Source organism: Microcebus murinus, chromosome X (genome assembly GCF_040939455.1).
Source record: "Microcebus murinus isolate Inina chromosome X, M.murinus_Inina_mat1.0, whole genome shotgun sequence".
Classification (NCBI taxonomy): Eukaryota; Metazoa; Chordata; class Mammalia; order Primates; family Cheirogaleidae; genus Microcebus; species Microcebus murinus.
Window position 1 is genome coordinate 36240774 of NC_134136.1, and position 23821 is coordinate 36264594.

The 23821-nt window shown below is 39.7% G+C and overlaps 2 protein-coding genes across 4 annotated transcripts in view; both read left to right on the forward strand.

Annotated features, from left to right (window-relative positions):
• Positions 1-9294, forward strand: part of MID2 (midline 2) — a 97758-nt gene extending 88464 nt beyond the window's left edge. For all 3 annotated transcript variants that reach the window (XM_012750676.3, XM_012750637.2, XM_012750666.2), the window contains exons 8-10: positions 2130-2291; positions 3878-4085; positions 4449-9294. In XM_012750676.3, coding sequence (XP_012606130.1) covers positions 2130-2291; positions 3878-4085; positions 4449-4851 — 773 coding nt within the window. In that variant the 3' untranslated portion in view covers positions 4852-9294. The remainder of the gene's footprint in view (positions 1-2129; positions 2292-3877; positions 4086-4448) is intronic.
• Positions 9295-13587: 4293 nt separating this feature from the next.
• Positions 13588-23821, forward strand: part of LOC105863480 (NACHT, LRR and PYD domains-containing protein 12) — a 39067-nt gene continuing 28833 nt past the window's right edge. Inside the window, exons 1-2 of the mRNA XM_075999076.1 lie at positions 13588-13671; positions 15416-15482. The gene's annotated coding sequence lies outside the window, so the exon portion shown is untranslated. The remainder of the gene's footprint in view (positions 13672-15415; positions 15483-23821) is intronic.

The following is a 23821-nucleotide window of genomic DNA, read 5'->3' on the forward strand; positions in this document are numbered from 1 at the left end:
CAGTACCTCCAATTCCAATCCATTCCCACAGGTTCTTTCTTGCCTTCCCCCATTCTATATTTGTATGTTCCTTCTTCCACAGTATGAACCCTGGCTCCCAAAAGTCTCAACACATGTACTTATTTGCTCAATCCTGTAATATATCTATTACAAAGTATAATGTGTCAGAATTGCTTTGCCCATACCACTACAACAACAAACCTGCTAATAATACTTTAGGATTTGTTTGCAGTTCTCCCCTCATCCCCACTGCTTTGGTGTGGTTATGTTATTAATTTGAAGTGCAATTTGGCTCATTTGTTCTGTTTGCCTTCAATTTAAGTCCCTACCTTTCCATCCTTATGTATTTAATTTTATTTTTTTTGAATTTATAAAACATGCTCCCCAAAAGGAAAACTATACAAAAAGTATACTCAGAGAAGTGTCATTCCCTCCCATTTCCTTTTAATCCTGTTTCCCCAACCCTGTGCCTTGTAGTTAGCCAACTTCATTTTCTGGTTTATCCTTCCTGTTGTTGTTGTTGTTTCTTTATAAATCCAAACAAATATATGTATGTTTTCTTATTTGCCTTTCTTTCTCTCAATAAAAGTAGCATACTATATATGCTCTTTTGCAATTTACTATTTTCAATTGAAAATATTTCCTGGAAATCACTCTACATTAGTTCATAGCGATCTTCCTCATTCTTTTTTCATAGCTGCATGGTACTTCATTGTGAAGTTTGTTAGAAGTGTATCTGGAAGAGCATATACTTTCCTCTTTGTATTAAAATTTCATGTGCAGTTTATGACTCATACAATGCATTGGTACATAGATAGGCAAGGCCTCAAATATTGATCCTGGCCCTCCTTTATTGTCTTTTCATAAGAAACACTGGCCATCTCCACCAGTTCTTCCTCTTCTTTCTATACCATATCTGTCCTCCATTATGTTTCTTTTTCTAGTTATAATTTAGGATTTTAAACCTCCTCCCAAATTAATTATAAAACCATTTTGGTCAGATCTCTTGTAAAACAGTCATGACTTATTATTTTCAATTTTTAACCTCACTAAATCCTTTACTACAGCTGCATAGAAGTGACTAATTTCACTGCTCATTTTCCTTGTGTTTTCCTTTCCACCCTTTAGTGGAACTGTGGCTAAAAAGTGGCAAACTGACTATAAAGCAGATAATAGAGGAGAGAAGTCTAGATAACCCACAGAGTAGAATGCTGGTCCCTCTTTTACTGAAAGCTAGCTAAATACATGTTTTTAATTATGTACATTTCTCCTGTTTTAGTCAATGTTTAGGCAACAATGTGTTATTGGATCACTCAATCCCAAATGAATATGGGAATTAAAGCCAGGAAGGGGTAAAAATGTGTAGTGTCAGAGTGAGGAGATGGTATCTTGCTTTGGTTATCATGTCCATCTCCTTGGCTTCCCTATGAGACCTTAGAGCCCAGCTAGTTTGGAAAGTAAGGGTGAGGATGAGGTGGGAGAGTATAATTATAAGCCCTGGAAGCCTCACTACTTTGCAGAGGTAAAGAAACACTGTCATTTACCCCATGAATTGTGGGCTAAGATTTTTAAAATACCAGGGTTGTGCTCTTAGCACCATCACCAATTATCTGTGGCCTTGGGCAAGTCACTTTTCTTCTCTCAATCCAAGTTTCCTATTTGTAAAATGAAGGAAACATGCTGTCTAGGTGTTCTTTCAGCTCTTGGGTTTCCATGTTTCTATGCTCTGCACAGGACTGCTCCATCCATACAAGACCAGACTCAGCTCTCAGAAAAGTGGACATTTGGGGTAAAGATCCAGAGACTCCATAAGAGTGATGATTCTGTGGCTTTGTATAGGGGCCATTCCTGTTATTTAGTAGAAAATTAAAGTAATCTAACTTTTGCTAGCAGTTGTGCTCAATTGCCAGAAGCAAGGAGCCTGGCATAAATCTAGCTCTGTGGGAGAAAAGAAATAGTGGAATCATAAGCTCTGGTTCATCTCATTATGTGTTCTGAGACTCAAAACAAGACAAAATGAATTCACTTCTTTTGGGGGGGAGGGGTTATGATGAATTTTCAATGTGTTTTTCACCCTATCTCTCCTACCTGCTAGTTAATTAATGTCCTTGTCTTTTCCCACTTCATAGGCCTGTATAATTCAGTGGATAGTTGGATGATTGTGCCCAACATTAAACAGAACCATTACACGGTGCATGGACTCCAGAGCGGGACACGCTACATCTTCATTGTTAAAGCCATAAACCAAGCAGGCAGCCGGAACAGTGAACCTACCAGACTAAAAACAAACAGTACGTTGTGATAATTTTGAAAGGGAAGATCAGTTTTTGTCTCCATGTCAGGGAGTACATTTAGACTAATCAGGCACCATTGCAGTGCATGAGAGCAATGGCACTAGGTAGGGGAGGTTTGCTATTGTTTTTGTTCTTTGGGCAAGGGGTTTGTTGGTGCCCATGGGAGATTTGTGGGCACAGAGACATAAAATAGCTGGCAGCTTGGGAAGATATTAGTGAAGAGTTTTTCTCTGCACTCTACTCCCTCGCTGCATATTTGGGACACAATTGAGTAAATGAGCATTATTTGTGATGATCTATTAGAATCCTCCTGCAGAGAAACCATTCTGTTAGGAATGCTTTTGACTTAAAATAACAGAAAGCACAACTAACTTAGCTTAACAGATAGCATTTGTTAGTAGCTTAAATGAATAGTATATTTTTTTTCTCTCTGTTATATAGCAAGAAGTTTGAAGGTAGGCAGTTCAAGGCTGGTGCAGCCGCTCCGTGATGTCATAAAGGACGCAGGCTCCTTCTCTCTTTGTGTATTGGCTTATGCCACATGGCTGCAAAATGGCTGCTGTAACCTTCAGATGTCATCTTTCCTCTCAAAATAGGAAGAAGGAGGAAAGAGTGGGTACACATGATGGCTATCCTTTTTATCAGAGAAACAGAAACTTTCCCAGAAGTTTCCTTCACTCTGTCTGACCTCTGCTTCTATCTTATTAGCCACCCCTAGCAGCAAGGGAGGCTGGGAAATTGAATATTTAGCTTTTTCAGCCTCTATAGTGAAAGTGGGTAACAGAAAAAGTTGGAAATGCATGTTGTGTTAGCCAACAGTGTTTGTCACAGAAGTATTTTGTATAATAAAGCTCCTCCCATACCCAGTAATTGGTCCCCTGGCAATAATGCTTTTGCCCTACAGTGATAAGGAATTCTCTGTTGTGAATGGTTGTACACAGAAAATGGTTGTACACAGATCAATGCTGATCATTGATCAAGCAACAGTCATTCTAATAAAGTTGTCCAATTATATTTTGCTTATATCCCTATTGTAAGAGGGCAAAAACTGTCCTGTTGCTGAGTTCTCAGGGTTTTCTTTTTTTCTTTGCTCTGGCATCAAGCACCAATACCTTATCAGTCCCCCTTGCCTCAAATATTGTGACACTTCTTCCTTTAAAATCTATCCAAATCCCAAACCACCCACTGAAATAAAGCAAAGCTTATTTTTAATTTGATAATATATGACGAGGGGACAGCTTGTTAGCTCCTATATGCTTAGAATATTACTTCCAACAAAATACTCTTGGGAGAGATCCCCATTTTTTTTTCCTACAGTGGTAAAATAAATGCCTTCATGAAAGTCGTTTTATGGGAAATTGACCTTTATTCTTATTTTATTGAAAACTCTGGCTTCTGGCATGCTTTCTTAATATAATCTAAATAGCAGCCAACTTGCACTGACCCAAGAATCATCATCATATTGAGATTTCCCTTTGTTCAGCATTCACAGTCTGGTTGCCCTGGTAGTGGTGGTCCTGGAGGACAAAGGTAAAAATTTTAAATATTTTATTATGATTTTTCTCTTTTCTACTTTTTTTCAGGCCAGCCCTTTAAATTGGATCCCAAAATGACTCATAGGAAGTTGAAGATCTCCAATGATGGATTGCAGATGGAGAAGGATGAAAGCTCTCTGAAAAAAAGCCATACCCCAGAGAGGTTCAGTGGCACAGGGTGCTATGGGGCAGCAGGAAATATATTCATTGACAGTGGCTGCCACTACTGGGAGGTAGTCATGGGTTCCTCAACATGGTGAGTGGATCCCATTTTTCTTTTCTCTCACCTGTCATTAGATTCCTGGGAGATTTAATTCCATAGCACAGCCATAATACCAGTAATTCAAAGTTAAAAGGTATGTGATGAAAACCACTCCTAGAAAAATTTGCCAGCTTTTTAATAAAGTCATGGAAAATATACTGGCCTAGGAGTTGGAAATTACTACATTACTCTAATTGCTAGCTTTTTAAAGCTCTAGTGATACCAGCATTATCCATCTAAATGTAAACTTTTAAGGAAGAAACATGTATTCTGTTTCTTATATATCCTATATGGTGTCTAGCACAACTCAGATCATTCGTAAATGTTTATTTCTCTCTCATTTCCACTGTCTCCCAGGTATGCAATTGGTGTTGCCTACAAATCAGCTCCAAAGAATGAATGGATTGGCAAGAATGCCTCCTCATGGGTCTTCTCTCGCTGCAATAGTAACTTCGTGGTGAGACATAACAGCAAGGAAATGCTGGTGGATGTGCCTCCACAGTTGAAGCGTCTGGGTGTCCTCCTGGATTATGACAACAACATGCTGTCTTTCTATGACCCAGCTAACTCTCTCCATCTTCATACTTTTGATGTGACCTTCATTCTTCCAGTTTGTCCAACATTCACAATCTGGAACAAATCCCTAATGATCCTGTCTGGTTTACCTGCCCCAGATTTTATTGATTACCCTGAGCGGCAGGAATGCAACTGCAGGCCTCACGAATCCCCCTATGTTTCTGGGATGAAAGCTTGTCATTAAGTTTTAAGAGCGCATATAATTCACTAGCTCTCCCATTCAGCAGTTCTTCCCCTCCTAAACCTAAGTTAGTGTTCAATATATGAAATACAAAATAAAATCCATTTGAAGCATCCAAAATAACTAGATATTGTAGATTTAATTTTTGTGCATTAAAGCTTGTATCTGGATTAATGAATTGAGTTTTTCTCAGAACAAATTATCTGAATAGTCTGGGTTCAAGCCATTGGAGAAAAATTTAGAGAATGCATTTGTTGTCATTAGATAATTAAAAATTCCCAAATGATTTAGGAGTATAAATGATATTGGAAGCAATTAGCATAATTCTAGGTTTAAAAAAAATGTAGAAAGATGCTCTGAACAAGGGGCTAGCCAGCCAGAAGGGGGTGGTAGTGGTCAGCCTTTCTAGTACTGGCCAGTTTAGCCAAATAGAATTTTGAACTGTGTCAAATTGTCACATATTGTGTGTCACTTTTGATAAAAACCTACAATAAAGGGTTTATTATATGTAAACCATGAATATGTATATATAATAAATAAAATGAATGCTACATTCATGTGATGTAGGATTCATTTTATGTATTATATATACGCAGTAAACGTTTTAATTTGCTCATTTTGAGTGAGAAATATTACTAGAAGGGAAAATAAATTACACCGTCCATTTTTGTCCTCTAAAGGAAACATCAAAATCAATCAGCATTTCTCTTCTCCCTCCTTCCATTCCTCCCTTCCTCCCTCCTGTCACACACATACACATACAGTCATGAATGACATACAGAGTGGGAAGAGTTCTAGGTTGGGTTAGGAGAAATTTGGGATAAGATTGCACAAGGGAGACAATTTCTAGATAGAAAATTGGTCCAGGTAGAAGTGTCCTATGGAGCACAATTTCGTTGATGCTTCCTAATAGAGGAGGTCCATCTGAATTGTTAAAAATTCTGTCACAGAATATTTCAAAGAAATACAGTTTTATTACTGTCAAGTACATACAGTTGCTTTTAAAAGCATAATGGAAGTTCTTTAGGAACTTGCTTAATCGGTAAAAATGGAGTGTTAGACATGCAACGACTATTTGCATATAAATGTACTTGTATTTTCAGATAAAACACTTCTGAAGTGCTTAAGAATGCCTGAAAACAGTTTGTTTTCTTAAATAGGTTAAATAATCATTCCTCTTGCAATCTTGTTTACACTATTCATTTGCTTAGCCAACTCTTCCTGGCAAATGCAGACATAAAATTCATCCTAGTCCTCATCAGTATATCTGAAGGGAGTGGAGCTTTATGGTCTGTGATTTTGTTAGTTCCGTTGCAGGGATTGGGGATTTCAGAAAACCAGAGCTTTTCTCCTTTCCAGGAGCTAAGTCTGTATCAAGGAGTGTACTTGAGAGTTGTGAAAATATTACTATTGTACAATTACAGAGTGGTAGCTGCAGTAATTCCCCCAGATTGGAGCCTGGAAACAATGTCAAAATTTCTTCCTTCTTCCTTTCCACCAGCTTGGTGGATGTTCATTTATTAATTCATTCAATAAACTATTAGATGCCAGGTACCACACAACTGCTGTGGGAGTGCACATGTTAATAAAACATAGTACCTGCTGTCAAATGGCTTCCTATTCTGTAGAAGAGACAAAGTATCTATATTAATCCCTGCCATAACAGTTATGTATTGTTTCTAAACCTAACAGGGAAAGAAAGACCAATGCAGATACAGAAGGAAGGCTCAAACCTACATATCTAGTGCCAAAGTCAGCTTTTTGTTTTAAAGACCATTATGTCCTTATTGCTAATCAGGACATAAGAAACCTCAATAAGATTCATCAGTGCTGTAATGGAAACCTCATAACCTTTTGATTAAAATGATCCTAGTTTCTCTGCCATTTATTAGTGGTATGATTTAGGGCAAGTACTTCATTCTCTGAGCCTCTGATTTCTTTTCTGTAAAATAATGTCTACTTCACAAGGCTGTTTCAAAGATTTAAAAAGATAGCATGTGTAAACTGTCTAGGACAGTGCCTGGCATTTACTAAGTGTGCCATAAGTATTAATCTCTTCCCCTATCCCCAGCTCCAATGCTGTGTAGCAGTGCTTTAAAATGTGTGCCCTTCATTTCTTAGTTACCCTGGTCTTTCTCCTAGGGCCTAACACCAAATTCTTAAACATAAATAAATGATTTTCCCATTTTATAAAGCCTTTCATTGGCTCCTTAGCATTCATTAGAAGGTCCCCACTCCTTAGAGTTTGACTTTTCATGTCCCTGTTTGTTTTCCCAGCTTCACCTTTGCTACTTTCCCCCACATGCTGGTTACTCTAGCCAAGTTGTTCTCTGTGCTTGAAGCAGAGACATTATTAACAATTTTAATGCCCAGAATAAACAATAGGAATTTTCCTTAAATTAAGGGAATAGTGTGAAAATGCTGTAAGTATAGAACACTCCACCTCCACCCCAGTCTAATTTCCTTTGCCTTGTCCTTGCCTCTCCAAAGCCATTCATTTACTTTTGTGTCCTTTAGATTTTAGTACTCTGGAACAAAGCTCTAATTTCCCTACCCTACTTTTGCCTGGCCTACCTTTCCCCACCCTTACCCCTCTCAATCAGACTAAGTCCTTGACTCCCTAAACTGGGTTATGTTCCTCTCTTTGGAGCTCCAATGACACCCTGTGCATCCTTCTCTCAGCAATAATCACATTGTATAGCAATGTATTTCAAAGTGTTTTTCAGACCACCTACGTTAGACTCATCTTTAAAACAATTGATTCTGGGATTGTACTCCTGATTAATTAGAATATCTGGAAACATAGGTAGAAATATACATTTTGACAAGCTCCTTGTCTGATTCTGATGCACACAAAAGTTTAATGTGTGATAATCATCTTCCCTACTAGACTGTGAATATCTTGAGAGCAAGGACTGTATCTTTTTTTATTGTTGTATTTTAATACCTGGCACAGTGTCTACAATTGAGTAGCTATCTGGCTAATGTTTATTGAATGAATGTATGAGTGAACAAATGAATTAACAAAGTTTCCCTCTTGTACTCTGATATCCATAGTAATGTTTGTTAGTTCCTGGACAGAAAAGCTTGGTTACTACTCCATTTGGGCTGTATCGATACTATTTTTACAGATGTACCAGGGCTCATACATATAAATGAGCATTGTCCTTCTTAAAAATTTTGGCAGTTATCTTAAAGAATTGTCTTTGGAGCATGTGGCACCATTCTTTTCAATATCATTTCAATCTTTTCAAACTTTGTTCCTTGAAGGTGGATTTAAGTTTTGGTTATAGCCAGGAATTATAGCTAGGCCTTGAATAAAATAGGAAATTAAACTGAGTTTGGGATAAGCAATGAAGTTAAAGTCCCAACTTCTGAACCAAATAATGAAAAGTGATTTCTAAGATATAACATGGTAGTAGAGTACTCAATGGGGTATGATGAGTCCCAGATATTTACTTCAATTAACTTAAGACTTTCATAGAATCCTGGCAATGCCAGGAACCTTAGGAGAAGTCACTGGCTACCACTAGCTAAACCCAGTTGGACAAAGGGAATATGACCTATATTTAACATCTTCAAGGAAGATAACTCCATAAGCTTTTGTTGTTACTGCTTTACTCTATTTTCCACAACCCTTTCTATCAGAAAATTATTTTATGTCTGCAATTTATGCTTGTTTCTGCTTTTTATATTGTCTTATTGAAGAAAGCACAATAATAATCAAAATAAAGTTAAAGCTGTTTTGAGAATATGAAAGAAATTTTAATGCCACATTGAGGTTCTGGCTATTTGTAAGTAAGTAACTGCATCTGAATGTGTTTTTATTATGTAATTCCATTGTGTATCTTTGGATGCGGTAAAATTCAGATTGCAACAAAATCACTTATATGTTCTTTCTGGCTAAAACACGCTAGGTGAATTTTCTAAGCTTCCTTGGTTTACGTATTTATATATGACTACCTGGATGGAGCAATCCATGGATGGACTTTTGAATAAGCTCAAATATTTGATAACCCTTTCCTCCAAAGAATGGAGAATGTGAGGCAGGTAGATAAGAACCGATCCTACACTTATTTCTAGCTCCTGAAGCCAACTGCAGCCTCGGAGCCATTGGGCTGTATTTGGCCACTGTGTATTACAGGTTGGCCAGACTGATAGCCATCATGTCAGGCAAAACTGCCTTTTATGGTGTGGTCTGCCAGCTTCAAATATATGCTGTATTGTTGTTATTGGCTAGAATATTTATTAGACTATTGTTGGACTATTTTTTATCAAATGCTTTACCCCAGGCCTGTTTGTACTGGGAGCTCTGGACCAATAGTGTCTCTCCTAGTGACAGAACTATGAACATCTGTGGATTACACAGCCTCATCCCTCTCTAAAATATCCCAGCCCATCCAAAATGCTATATTATGAATTAAATAAATATATATGTATTCATGAGTTCTTGGTTGTCTCTCACTGGGGTTTAATTGGGGGAGGACTAAAAGGAAGATGGCCATGAGTTACTGGAATTGGGTAAGTGACTTGAGAGAAACCAATTATATAATAGAGATCTGGGCTCAGAGGGTCTGGGGGAACTGGAACTTGAGATCCAATCATGAAGACTTGGTTTTAGGTGCAGGATACAGTAAAGAAGACTAAAGAAATGAAGATATAAGGGCCAAGGAAACGTGGCACATTTAGTTTCAGAGATTGGAGCAGAAGGTGAGAATTAAAGAACAAATTAAATCCCAGTGTTAAGATTAGGGTAGGACTAGAAACAAGTGATCTGACTTACTGTTAAACCCCTGGCCTGTAGGAGGGTTAGTCAGAACTGGAATTGGGCATATTTTAGAGTTGTGGTGGCACTGAGACTACAAGGTGAAGTGAAGCAGGGCAGTCAAGGGTAGCAGCTAGAGAAGTGATTTAAAACATTTCATTAGACCAAGGGCCTATAGGAACTCTAGCCCAAAGTCAAGAGGATTAAAATATAAAGGAGACAAAAGCTTAGAACATCAGGAATTTAGTAGTCTAATTGGAGAGCAGTCTGGGCAAATGCCAAATATGGCGTTATTACCCACAGCTAAGATTTTTTTTTTTTTTTGAGACAGAGTCTCACTCTTGCCCAGACTAGAGTGCCGTGGTGTCAGCCTAGCTCACAGCAACCTCAAACTCCTGGGCTCAAGCAATCATCCTGCCTCAGCCTCCTGAGTAGCTGGGACTACAGGCATGTGCCACCATGCCCGGCTAATTTTTTCTATATATGTATTTTTAGTTTGCCAATTGATTTCTTTCTATTTTTAGTAGAGACAGGGTCTCACTCTTGCTCAGGCTGGGTTCAAACTCCTGACCTTGAGCTACCCGCCTGTCTCTGCCTCCCACACAGCTAAGATTTTAATGAACATATATTTTTTTTGTGATGTTCGGAAAGGCTAGTTCCATTTATGTGCCAGGGCAGAGCAGATACAAGGTTCTTTATGTTCCCCTATTTAGGAACAGAATTGGTCCCAGAGTCTCAATGAAGCTGAGCCTGTAGGTGGCGGTGAGGTGGTCTCAGTTACGAAGGTTAGGAATAGGTTGTTACAAGGGTATTGAAAATGTATTTAGCGTGATAGCTAATGAAAATGGCTCTCCTTCACTGAATTTCCAGGAATGGAGAATCTAGGTGGTCTTCCTATAACTGCTGGGCACAATATACAAATTACAGTTGTGACTGGTTTGGCCTAGTCATCAGGAGCTTAAGACTACTTGTTATGTTCCTAATACTCTTCTCATTTTTGTGTGTGGGGGGGGGTATTAAGATGAAAAAAATTCCTAATATTTATAATGAGATACCCAGTTAAATGATTCTTCCCAAATAGTTATAGATCTGTGAACTGAATGAATTACTAGGGGTAGTTGAAAAAGGGAGCATTTACTGGAGTGAGAGTAGAGTGAAAGTAGAAGCTCTTACCAAGACCTAGCATGGAGACTTGTACACAGTAGATGCTTAGTGAATGCTGCTTGAATAGAATTAGAACTTGGTAAGCACAATGATAAGCAGGCCACCTTGTGCATTGTGAGATTCGAGGTTAGGTGAACTTACCACTACTACTTGTCAAATCCCCCTCAGAAAGGTATTCCTGGTCCAGCATTCCCATGACTGCTTCTTGCATTGTTCTTTAAAGCCAGGCTCCTTCAAGGGGCACAATTAGAAGACTTAATAAATTAACCATCAATAATGGGCTAATAGAGGAGTACAGGCAAAATTCATACTTCTACCAAATCCTTCCTTTCAGATAGCAAGAAATGTTAACAAGGATCTTCTAGAGAAAATGTTTTTGTTGTCTAACCTGGGGGTGACAAAGTGGGGAGGGCAAACTTCAGACTTTCAGATTTAAAAGGGTCTGCCAACAATGCCCTGGTAGGCTTGTAGGGGACATATTTTGGGCCAAGAGGAGTCTTTCAAATAATGATATATAGATGTCAACTCTGTTTTCTATAGGGCTGACCTTGTACACAGAATGCAAAATGGATCTGCTACTACTCCACCCAGATTGAAAGTCCCAGAAAAGGAAATTTGGGCTGATTATCCCTTTGATGTGCAGTGGTAGGAAAAAGCAATTATGATCTACTTTTTTTTTTTTTTTTGTCCAGCTTAACTCCCTCAGTGATAAGGGAGGGTGCTGTGATATCCCAGAAATGCAAAATTCATAGCAAGCAGCTGTCAAACACATAAGGCAAGGCCAAGTCTGAGGCCTGACTGATGCAACAAGTAAAGATACAATGAATCACCTTTAGTTTCACAGTTTAATATTCACACAGTGAAAGAAAAAGCAGTCAAAGTTTCCAGCTCCTAGTGGTCCTTGTCCTAAAGAACAAAAAGGATGGCACTGAAAGAAAAGGGGCCAGAACACTGCCATGTGAGTTGTGGGGTATGTAATTGCTAAGAAGCCAATTCTAGACAGCAGCTAACTAGCTTTATAGTCTGTAGTTCTATTCTGAGGGAAGTGGGTCAGCAAGCCTTGTACCTTATCAGAACTGGGGAGGTGGGAGGCTATGAAAAACTGTCTCATGACAGCTTTCTAGGAGAGATAAGGAGGCAAGTAGGAGATGACCTTGAAGCAGCTCCTCTCAGGCATCCTATTCTCTTGTGCTCTGGAAGGATCACAGGCACTCTGACAAGACTCAGATTAGCTGTGGTTCAAGCTTTTGCCTAAGGGACCATTGTGGATATTGCCAGGTTGCTAGGGTGCCAGAGGGGAGCCATTCTCCAACAGAGGCTAGTTGAAGGTCCAGGTAACTTCCCCAGGGGGAAGCAAAAGGAAGTAAAGTCAGGGTCTGTTGAGGAACCTCCTCTCTCCCTCCTCTCTGCTGAGCTTTCATTCATATCCTTTTGTTCTAAGGCTCTTTGGGGTTGGAGGTGGGGATGGAGCAGGAATTAAGGGAATAATTAGGACATACAATAAATTCAGGCCCCAAAAGATTCAGTACCAAGGCCAGAGAACCAAGGTCCAAATCCTTTGCTATCTCAGGGTCTTTTTCACTAAAGTGTACGAGTAATTTCTAAGGTCCCTTCTAGCCCTAACAGTATGGATTTCCATAAATGCAGATTTAGTGACTGTAGTGAGAGAAGCCTAATCTGTATACCTACCCCAAGAATGTTGGGACATCTGGCAGGTAGATCATTAGGAATCTTATGACTGGGACAGAAAAGTGGGTGACATTACTGTTACTTTAGGATCATCATCTGATTTCTTTTAGGACGACTATCCTCTCCCATACATACTTCACTTGGACATCTCCTGCCAATCTCCCCCACTTATATTTGCCACTATAACTTTTGAACTTTCCACTTCAGCTCTCTCTTCCCAGCCTTCTTTACTCACCAACTGTACAAAATGCAAATACTGCTCTAGCTAGCCATGCCTGAGTTTCAAATTTCAGGTCAGCTGTCTGACAGTCTTCCATGTGTCCATGTAAATAATTGCCAAAGACATTCCATTTTCTAAGGGCACAGGAGGTCACTTGATACAGCAACCGAAAAGGGTTCTGTGTGTCACCTTCCACAATCAAGGACTTTCCGCCCCAAACTCTCACAAATACATTCCTTATGGGGCAGAGGAGAGAGTCTTGGTATAGCCCCCATTCCAAGTTATTCAATCATTCATTTACTCATTCATTCGACAGATAATTTATTGATAGTTTCCTTGTGTCAGGTGCTGAAGTTCAGTGATGAATAAGAAACACAGTCCTTGCCCCCATGAGACTCATAATCTGGAGGAGTAACAGACGATCAACGAATGAACACTTTTCTAATCATAGGAGCTATCACTGATTGATTGCTTACACTATGCTCAGCAATTGGGATACAGTAACTCATTTAGTCCTCCCAGCAACCTATAAGGTAAAGACGATTATTAGTTCCCTAGAACATGAAGAGTTAATCCCTGCATCCATGCCCAAACCAGCAGATTCCTAGATACCTGGTGAGCTGCTAGCAAGGATTTTAGCCATGGCTCCCTTTGGCGCAAGGTGAACAAGTTTAAGGCCCAGCGCTGAGGAAATGACCTAGTCCAGCGGCTTCTGAAATCAGGGTTAACCAGGAAGGACTTCCAGGTCTTCGCTAGACACCCTCAAAACTGCCCCCGACACGGTTTTCACATGCCTTTTTTTAACTCCCCTTTCCCTCCTGTCCCCCATCCCCTCCCCGCCCCGTTTCTAGCCCAGCCCCTCCCTCTGGGCCGCCTCCTCTCTGAGTCATTTCCCCTTCCCCGCCCCAAAGACCTTGGCTCTCTCTCGGAATCCCTACCCCGCTGGCAGGAAGTAGAGGAAGGGCAAACTGGCTTTGGGAACCAGGTGAGCGCTTTCCCCAGCGACGATGAGAAACGCCTCCCCGCTCCCCGCCCGCACCCCACGCCCCGGATTCAGAGGGACGAGAAATTGAGGGAGTTCCCTAAGGCCGAGCTCTTGGCGTCCCTGTCGCCTTCAGGCCCTGGTGGCCGAGAGTGAGAGGTGCCACACCCCGCCCAGTGTCTCCTGGGATGTAAGGAGGGAAGCGGCGGCCCAGTCAGATGAGTGTGTGGGGCTGCCGCGGGCTCAGGCGGGTTGAGCTCGGCGCGCTGGGGAGGGACCTCGTGCTGTGAAGCCGGGGGACGTGGGAGGGCCGGCCCCCCAAATCAGCCATTGAGCGGGGAGAGGGGAAAAAGCTCCTGAGGATGCGTGTGGAAGGTGCGTGCAAGTGCAAGAGGGCTGGTACATGCAGTGAGGGGGATGCGCGTGTACGAAAGAGTGTAGAGAGGGGCATATGTGGACAGACGCATGTGTGCAGGAATGTGCGTGTGTGGCTGTGTGTGGGGGAAATGCATGTGGTGACTTACACAGGTGCGGACGTGGGAGTGTACGTACGGGTGGTGACGAAAGCAGCCCGTGTGGGATGTGCGTGTGGGAGTGTGCGAGTGGGGATTTATATGCGTGTGCGTGGGGTGCGTGCGTGCGTGGGGGTTCTTACGTGGGGGTGCGTGCGTGTGGGGTGCTGCGTGCGTGTGGGGGAGGGGAGAAAGGAAAGGAAGTCTGGCTGATGGTTGGACACTGGAGCGACGCTGTATGTGTGTGCAGATAAGGTAAAGGTGTCAGGAAAGCTCTTGCTGCCAGAGTTTAAAGCCATGATTGATTTTTAACCTTTTTTTTTTTTTTTTGAGGTGGGTGGGTGGATGGACGTGGACACATTGAAAATGTGAGGAAAACTATTGGCCATTCCTTAACAAGAAATATCCATGGTTTGCATGTAGGCATAGAGAGTTCATGGGCCCACAGATGGCCATCCATAGATCCCAGATTATGATTTAAAGGGAAGAGAAGACCCAAATAGGTGGGTTACTCTGATATCTGTCGTTGTCTTTTGATTCTGTGAGAGAAGAAATGGAACAGGTGAACGAGCTGTTGCCTTATCTTTCCTATGGGCTTGGGGTGGTTTTGAGGCTAGGTTTGCTGCTCCTGTGGGACATGGTGTCTGCAGAATTTGGGGGTGGGCTATGATAAATCACTCCCCAGAGTAAGATTGCAGAAGGGTGCCTCATGGCCTTTAGGGTCAAGGCTGGCACCTCCCTGAGCCAGTCCTCACTGATCTCACCAGCCTCAGATCTTGCTGGTCATCTCCTAGATAAGATTGGGGTGCAGAGATTTGTAATGCTTTCTCGTGTGATTTTTTACACCCAAGGGTCTCGACAGCCTGTGGGTAGTGTGGGGAATCTAAGATTGGAAGTGTGCTGGGTAAGGGACCAGAAGGAGACCAGCAGATTTGGGTTCTGATCCCATCTTTACCATTAACTAGAACTGTGTGACATTACGAATTTTCTTAATCTTTTCAGACCTCACTGTACTCATTTCTAAAATGGATAAGGTAGCTCACAGGATAGCTGGAGGTGTGAATAAGACTATAATAAATTTCAGGCACATGGGAAGTCATTTTTAATAAGTGGCAGCATACCTAGAAATGTGTATGTGTGTGTGTGTCTGTGTGTGTGTTTTCAGAGAAGTTAAAGTAAAAATTTTCTTCTGAAAGAATGTCTTAAATTACTGATTTATTTTTGGTTTCTTCTAGGCATACCTAGTCGTGCTATCCTGAGCCAAAGCCCACCGAATTCATTCTGTAAAGTCATACACCAGAAGTAAGTGGGACTTTATTTTCAATTATGGGCAATGCTTGGGCAGACAATGACTAGTGCACCATCACCTCTAACCTGGATTGCTGCCTTGTTCTCCAAGCCTTCACTCTTGCCTGCCTCACTCTTTTTCATTCCCATGTTGCAGTCAGAGCTGTCTTTCCCTCTGAGAGGCAAACATAACCTACTGGTTTGGAGTACGGACCATGGAGTCAGATGTATCTCCTTCATATCCCAATTGCACCCTGCTCCATTACTTTCCAGCTGTGTGACCTGGCACGAGTTACTTCGCTGCTTTAAAAATGCTTTTCCTTATCTTTTGAGAAATGTCTGTTCAGATCCTTTGCCCGTCTTTAAATTGGATTATTTGACTTTTTCCTGTTCAATTGTTGGAGCTCCTTATATATTCTAGTTATTAATCCCTTGTCAAATGGGTAGTTTGTAAATATATTCTTCCATTTTGTGGATTGTCTCTTCACTTTGTTAATTGTTTCCTTTGCTGTGCAGAAGCTTTTCAGCTTGATGTGATCCCATTTGTCCAATTTTGCTTTGGTTGCCTGTGCTTTGGGGGTATTATTCAAGAAGTCTCCTTGCCCAGACCAACATCTTGAAGTGTTTCCCCAATGTTTTCTTTTAGAAGTATCATAGTTTCAGGTCTTAAATTTAAATCTTTAATCTATTTGATTTGATTTTTGTATATGGTAAGAGATAAGGGTCTAGGCTGGATGCGGTGGCTCACACCTGTAATCCTAGCACGCTGGGAGGCCAAAGCAGGTGGATTGCTCATGGTCAGGAGTTCAAAACCAGCTTGAGCAAGAGCGAGACCCCGTCTCTACTAAAAATAGAAAGAAATTAATTGGCAAACTAAAAATATATAGAAAAAAATAGCCAGGCATGGTGGCGCATGCCTGTAGTCCCAGCTACTTGGGAAGCTGAGGCAGAAGTATTGCTTGAGCCCAGGAGTTTGAGGTTGCTGTGAGCTAGGCTGATGCCACAGCACTCTAGCCCGGGCAACCGAGTGAAACTCTGTCTCAAAAATAAAAAATAAAAATAAATAAGAAAAAGAGATAAAGGTCTAGTTTCATTCTTTTGCCCGTGGATATCTAATTTCCCCAGCATTTATTGAAGAGACTGTCCTTTCCCTACTGTATGTTGTTGACACCTTTGTTGAAGATAAGTTAACTATAGATATGTGGATTTATTTCTGGGTTCTCTACTCTGTTCCATTGGTCTGTGTGTCCATTTTTATGCCAATACCATGGTGTTTGGGTTACTACAGCTCTGTAGGATAATTTGAAGTCAGGTAACATGATTCTTGCAGTTTTTAATCTTTTGCTCAGGATGGCTCTGGCTATTCTGGGTCTTCTGTGGTTTTATATAAATTTTAGGATTATTTTTTCTATTTCTGTGAAGAATGCGATTGTATTTTGATGTGATTGCATTGAATCTGTAGATTGCTTTGGATAGTATGGACATTTTAACAATATTGATTCTTCTAATCCATGAGCATGGAATATCTTTCTTTTTTTTGTGTACTCTTCAATTTCTTTCATTAGTGTTTTATAGTTTTCATTATAGAGATCTTTCACTTTCATTAAGTTTATTCCTAGGTTTTAAATTTTATTTGTAGCTATTATAAATGGGATTACTTTCTTGGTTTCTTTTTCAGATTATTGCTTGTTGGCATATAGAAATTCAACTGATTTTTGCGTATTTATTTTGTATTCTGTAACTTTACTGAATTTATGAGTTCAGTAAAAGACAACAATGGTTATATCAACCTCAAAGGTTTTGTGAGGCATTGCAGAGGTAATGTATGTATAGCAGCTCATAGTAACTGCTCAATCAATGGTAGATTAAAAATGGTGAGAGCAGTGGAGCTTTTAGCAAGAGAGTGGTTGAAATGATGCACCATGGCACCTAGAGAATAGGAATTAAGCCATGAGATGACAATGAGCTGGAAAATGAGAGAAATCAAAGGATGGGGAGATCTTGATGAGAATGAGGAGTGGGTATTCTGAGTACCAAGAAATAAGAGGGATAGGAGGTTCTAGCCAGAGATTGGGCTAGTGGAGTTCAGGAATTCTAAAGTGGAGTAGCTGTAGTGTTTATTGGATGGTTTAGGACACTAATGGCTAGAAACAGCATATGAAGTGGCATGTAGTTAGAGGTTGTTGAAGTAAAGGAGATCAAAGGACAGTGAGGCTAGCTTGTTGAGTGTGCTATCAACAGACATTGATGTTGCTTATATGATGGCAGAGGTTGAAATGGAGAGGAAAATAGAACCAGTGCTAAAGCCAAGGTCCATCCTGATTAATGGGGAACAGGCATTTATTCCACAAATATTTGCTGAGCTCTTACTAGATGTTAGGATATAACAAGACAGACAAGAGCCCAAGTGTTAACATACATTAGTAATCCTAACTACATACAACTGGAAACCTGCAAACTGTGATAATAGCTATGAAGGAAAAATAAGGATTCTGTAGTGCTTATGAACAGGGGGATCTGACCCTGTCTGAAATGTCAGGGAAGGCTTCCGTGAAGAAGTGATGAGAACTGGATAAATTGGGGTAGATGGAGGTGGATGATGGGTGGGCAGAGGAAGTGTTCTAGGTAGAGGAAACAGCATGTGCAAAGACCTGAAGCTAGAACAAGTATAATGATTTGAAGAATTGAAAGACATCTATGGTTAGAGCATGCTAAACGATGCTCTAGTCTAGCCATAGGAGAGTTAATGTGAGCTGAGGTTGGATGACAGGCTCTTTTAACTATTTTGGGCTGTATACTAGGAGAAATGGGAATATTCCTATTAAAGGGTTTTGATTGAGTGAATGATGTCATCAGCTTTCTCAGTATTTGTGTGTTGTTTCTTAAGTAATAACTATACACTTATTTTTTTATTTCTGCATACTATGGGGGTACAAATGTTTAGGTTACGAAAGTTGCCCTTGCCCCCTGGCCCCAGTCAGAGCTTCAAGCACGTCCATCCCCCAGATAGTGCACATCACACTAATTATGTATGTGTATACCCATCCCCTCCACTCCCCTGCCATCTGCCCGATGCCCGATAAATGTTATTTCTATATGTGCACTTAGGTGTTGATCAGGGAAACCAATTTGCTGGTGAGTACATGTGGTGCTTATTTTTCCATTCTTGGGATACTTCACTTAGTAAAATGGCTTCCAGCTCTATCAAGGAAAATACAAGAGGTGCTATATCACCATTGTTTCTTTTTCTTTTCTTTTCTTTTCTTTTCTTTTCTTTTCTTTTCTTTTCTTTTCTTTCTTTCTTTCTTTCTTTCTTTCTTTCTTTCTTTCTTTCTTTCTTTCTTTCTTTCTCTCTTTCTCTCTTTCTCTCTTTCTCTCTTTCTCTCTTTCTCTCTTTCTCTCTTTCTCTCTTTCTCTCTTTCTCTCTTTCTTTCTTTCTTTCTCTTTCTTTCTTTCTTTCTTTCTTTTTTTTTGACAAGAGTCTCACTTTGTTGCCCAGGCTAGAGTGATTGCCATGGCGTCAGCCTAGCTCACAGCAACCTCAAACTCCTGGGCTCAAGCGATCCTTCTGCCTCAACCCCCCGAGCAGCTGGGACTACAGGCATGTGCCACCATGCCCGGCTAATTTTTTGTATATATATTTTTAGTTGGTCAATTAATTTCTTTCTATTTTTGGTAGAGACAGGGTCTCGTTCAGGCTGGTTTCGAAGTCCTGACCTTGAGCGATCCGCCCACCTCAGCCTCCCAGAGTGCTAGGATTACAGGCGTGAACCACCACGCTCGGCACCATTGTTTCTTATAGCTGAATGGTACTCCATGGTATACATATACCACATTTTATTAATCCACTCATGTATTGATGGGCACTTGGGTTGTTTCCAATCTTTGCCATTGTGAGTTGTGCTGCTATAAACATTCGAGTGCAGATGTCTTTTTTATAGAATGTCTTTTGTTCTTTTGGGTAGATGCCCAGTAATGGGATTGTTGGATCAAATGGTAGATCTGCTTGTATCCCTTTAATGTATCTCCATATTGCTTTCCACAGAGGTTGTACTAGTTTGCAGTCTCACCAGCAGTGTATGCATGTTCATAGCTCTCCGCATCCATGCCAACATTTATTGTTTTGGGACTTTTTTTGATAAAGCCCATTCTCACTGGAGATAAGTGATATCTCACTGTGGTTTTGATTTGCATTTCCCTGATGATTAGAGATGTTGAGCATTTTTTCATATGTTTGTTGGCCGTTAGTCTATCTTCTTTTGAAAAGTTTCTGTTCATGTCCATTGCCCACTTTTTGATAGGGTTGTTTGATTTTCTTCTTGCTGATTTTCCTAAGTTCTAGATAGATTCTAGTTATCAGCCCTTTATTGGATGTGTAGCATGGGAAAATTTTCTCCCATTCTGTAGGTTGTCTGTTTGCTCTCGTGGCAGTTTCTTTGGCTGTGCAGAAGCTGTTTATTTATTTTTGATCAGGTGCCATTTATTTATTTTTGTTGCTGTGATTGCCTTTGTTATCTTCTTCATAAATTCTTTGCCTAGGCCAATGTCTAGAAGAGTTTTTCCAACATTTTCTTCCAGAATTCTAATAGTTTCACACCTTAGGTTTAATTCTGTTACTCACTGTGAGTTGATTTTTGTGAGAGGTGAAAGGTGTGGATTCTGTATCAGTCTTCTACATGTGGCTATCCAGTTTTCCCAGCACCATTTATTGAATAAGGATTCTTTTCCCCAGTGTATGTTTTTGTCTGCTTTGTCAAAGATTAGATGGCTATATGAGGATGGTTTTATATCTGGGCTCTCAGCTCTGTTCCACTGGTCAATGTCCCTGTTCTTGTGCCAGTTAGAAGCTGTTTTAATTACTATAGCCTTGTAGGATAATTTGAAGTCTGGTAAATTGATACCTCCCATTTTGTTTTTATTGCCTAGGATTGCTTTTGCTAAATAGGGTCTTCTCTGATTCCATACGAAGTGTAAAATTATTTTTTCTATATCTGTGAAAAATGATGTTAGTATTTTAATAGGGATTGCATAGAATCTGTAGATCACTTTGGGTAGTATAGACATTTTAACAGTGTTGATTCTGCTGAACCAGGAGCATGGTATGATTTTCCACCTGTTTACATCCTCTGCTATTTCCTTCCTCAGTGTTTCATCATTCTGCCTGTAAAGGTTTTTTACCTCCTTAGTTAAACATATTGCTAGGTACTTTATTTTCTTTGTTGGTGTTGTGAAGGGAATTGAGTCTTTGATTTGGTTCTCTGTTTGACTATTATTGGCATATATGAATGCCTCTGTTTTGTACACTTAGAAAAAAGACAACACAAAAGTATATAGGGTAAATTGTAAAAGGCCAATTTGTGTATGTTAGTGTATATGTGTCTATGTGTATATGTGCACACACTTACACACACATATAAAGTGTACATGTGTAATATGTAAACACATAGTAGATGTATACATATATAATATATTAAAATGATACATACCATTTTACCATTTCAAAAAATCTTAGATATACAATAGTCATATTTCCAAGTCCATACTTAGAGACCCTCCTCATTCTTTAAGGGTTACATAGTATTCCATGTTGTGGATGCATCTTGACTTTTTTAACTGTGTCCTATTGATGGACATTTAATTTGTCGCTAATTGCATATTAATTTTGCAATGTGCCATTTTACAAAATTTTCTTTTTTTCTCTAATACTATATTTTAGATTTTATTTTTAAAATTACACAAGGAATACAGGAGGAATTACGTGAGAAATATATGAATGTAGGTGCAGAACTGTGAGCTGCCTGTTTCCTTGATGCTGAACGGGTGTGGATGAAGGAAAGCCAAGTCCGACCTGACGGAAAGCCGTCTGGTTAGCAGCCAGAGAGGTTGAAGTAAACAGCCATGTCTCCAGTGACTATAATCATGTAGGAGGTCTGGGAATGTTCTTTGAACAGAGCATTCTCAAAATATAGAGACTGGGGAGTAAATGGCCATCTGTTTCTTGACCTTGAGTTCCTTCATTTCATCTTGAGTTGTACAAATAAAAGCAACGTGGGCACCAAGGATGGGGCTCTTTGCTCTTAGAAGCACCAAGTCTCCCGCACCCACTTGTCCTCATAATTGGCTACTTTGTCTTCATTTCTGTGGAGCCACTTGGTTTCGGGTTTCCTGTGCTCAGCTCGACTCAGCACATGAATATTTTTTTATAAAATTATGAAAATATAGAAAATATGTAACAATGAGAGTAAATGCTTACATAGGGCTTATTCTGCCCAGCATCATTCTAAAAGCTTTAAATAGATTAGTTCATTTACTCCATGAGATAGGTACTGTTATATTTTCCACTTTACAGATGGGAATACTGAGGCACAAAGAGGTCAGGTAACTTGCATGAGATCTTACAGCTAGTAATTGTTGGAGCTGTATTCTTAATCACCTCATTATCTTCCTTCACCTCTATCCCAACCCAATACCCCACAGCAAATTTAACAACTGTTCTTAATTTCATTTGCAACTTTATCTACCTATATATAAATGCATACAAAATATTTAGTTTTGTTTTGTTTGTTGGTTTGCTTTTTACATAATAGATTATTGCTGTGTCATCCTGCAACTGGCTTTTTCCACTTAACAATGTGTCTTTGACTTTTTCCTTGTTTTTATTTTTTAATTACTTAATAATGTATATTTTCATGATGAAAGATCAAAGCATGGTATGTAGGTGCCATGATGTATCACTATACAAAGGTATAGAGAGAGTAAATCTTGCAACTTGCCATTCCTGCTCCCTCTGTGCCATCCCACAAAAACAACAAACAGCCAGCTGTTCATAGTTTGGTACATATCCTACAGTCCCCTTTCTGTGCGTTTTGTGTGAATAGATAAGTACTCATACATATATATAATTTTAGCATAACTGGACTCATTCATATTGCTATGCAGCCTTTTAATTATTTCTTATTTATTGATTTAATTATACCCATGCACATGAATACATTTTCCCTTTGAAAGATTAGGACATTACAGGGAAGTCTAAAATCCCCTTTGATCATCATTGATTTCCTTCCTACCTCCTCCATTCCTACTCAATAACATAACTTCTCTCTTACCTTTTAAAAATTTTTTGCAAACATTTTACACACATGCACATGCAGATGGTGAATATATGATCTTATTTAGTGGTTTTAGAAAATACAAATTGTATCATGTGTGTATTGTTCTGCTACTTGCTACTTTCACCCAACATTATTTCCGAGAGCTTTTCCTGTTAATGGATACAAATCTAGCTTGTTCTTCCTCACTATTGCACAGTATTCTACAGAATAAATAGACTGAATTTCTCCATTCACATGGCTATCGCCAAATTTCTGCTAATATGAAACCTGCTGCAACGAATATTTTTCTACATGCCTCCCTCTTTATTTTCTCCACTGACTTTTTTTTTTTTTTTTTTTTTTTGAGACAAAGTCTTGCTTTGTTGCCCAGGCTAGAGTGCCTTGGCGTCAGCCTAGCTCACAGCAACCTCAAAATTCCTGGGCTCAAGCAATCCTACTGCCTCAGCCTCCCGAGTAGCTGGACTACAGGCATGCGCCACCATGCCAGGCTAATTTTTTCTCTATATATATTAGTTGGCCAATTAATTTCTTTCTATTTTTAGTAGAGACGGGGTCTCGCTCTTGCTCAGGCTGGTTTCGAACTTCTGACCTCGAGCAGTCCACCCGCCTTGGCCTCCCAGAGTGCTAGGATTACAGGAGTGAGCCACACCACCGCCACCGCGCCTGGCCTCCACTGACTTTTAAATGCCACCTTTAATCAGTATAGATCCTTATGCATACTTGGGTTTGTTTCAGGGTTCTCTATTTGGTTGTACTGATCCATTTATTTATACCTGCATCTCTACCACACTTTTAATTTCTACATTTCTATAATATGTTTATAATATTTTACATGTTTACGTATTTACTATTTTATGTGGATTTTAAAATCATATTGTCTTATCCACGTAGAATCTTATTGGCATTTTTGTTGGCATTCCATTGAGTTTACAGATTTAACTGGGGAGAATTGGCGTCTTAACATTAAGAAATCTACCTTTATATAAATAATCATAGTATGGCTCTCCATTTATCAAAAATTTTAAGTCCTTTAGCAATGTTTCATAATTTTTCCCATAAATGTCTTGAACATACCTTGTTGTTTAATTTAATGTCTACGTACTTTATAGATTTTGTTGCTACTATGAATAGCATTTTTCTTTCATTTTATAATTATTAAAGGTATATAAGAAAGCTGTTGATTTTTGTATGTGATCTTATCTCCAGCAACTTTACAAATTCTTTTATTCTAATAGTTTTCTC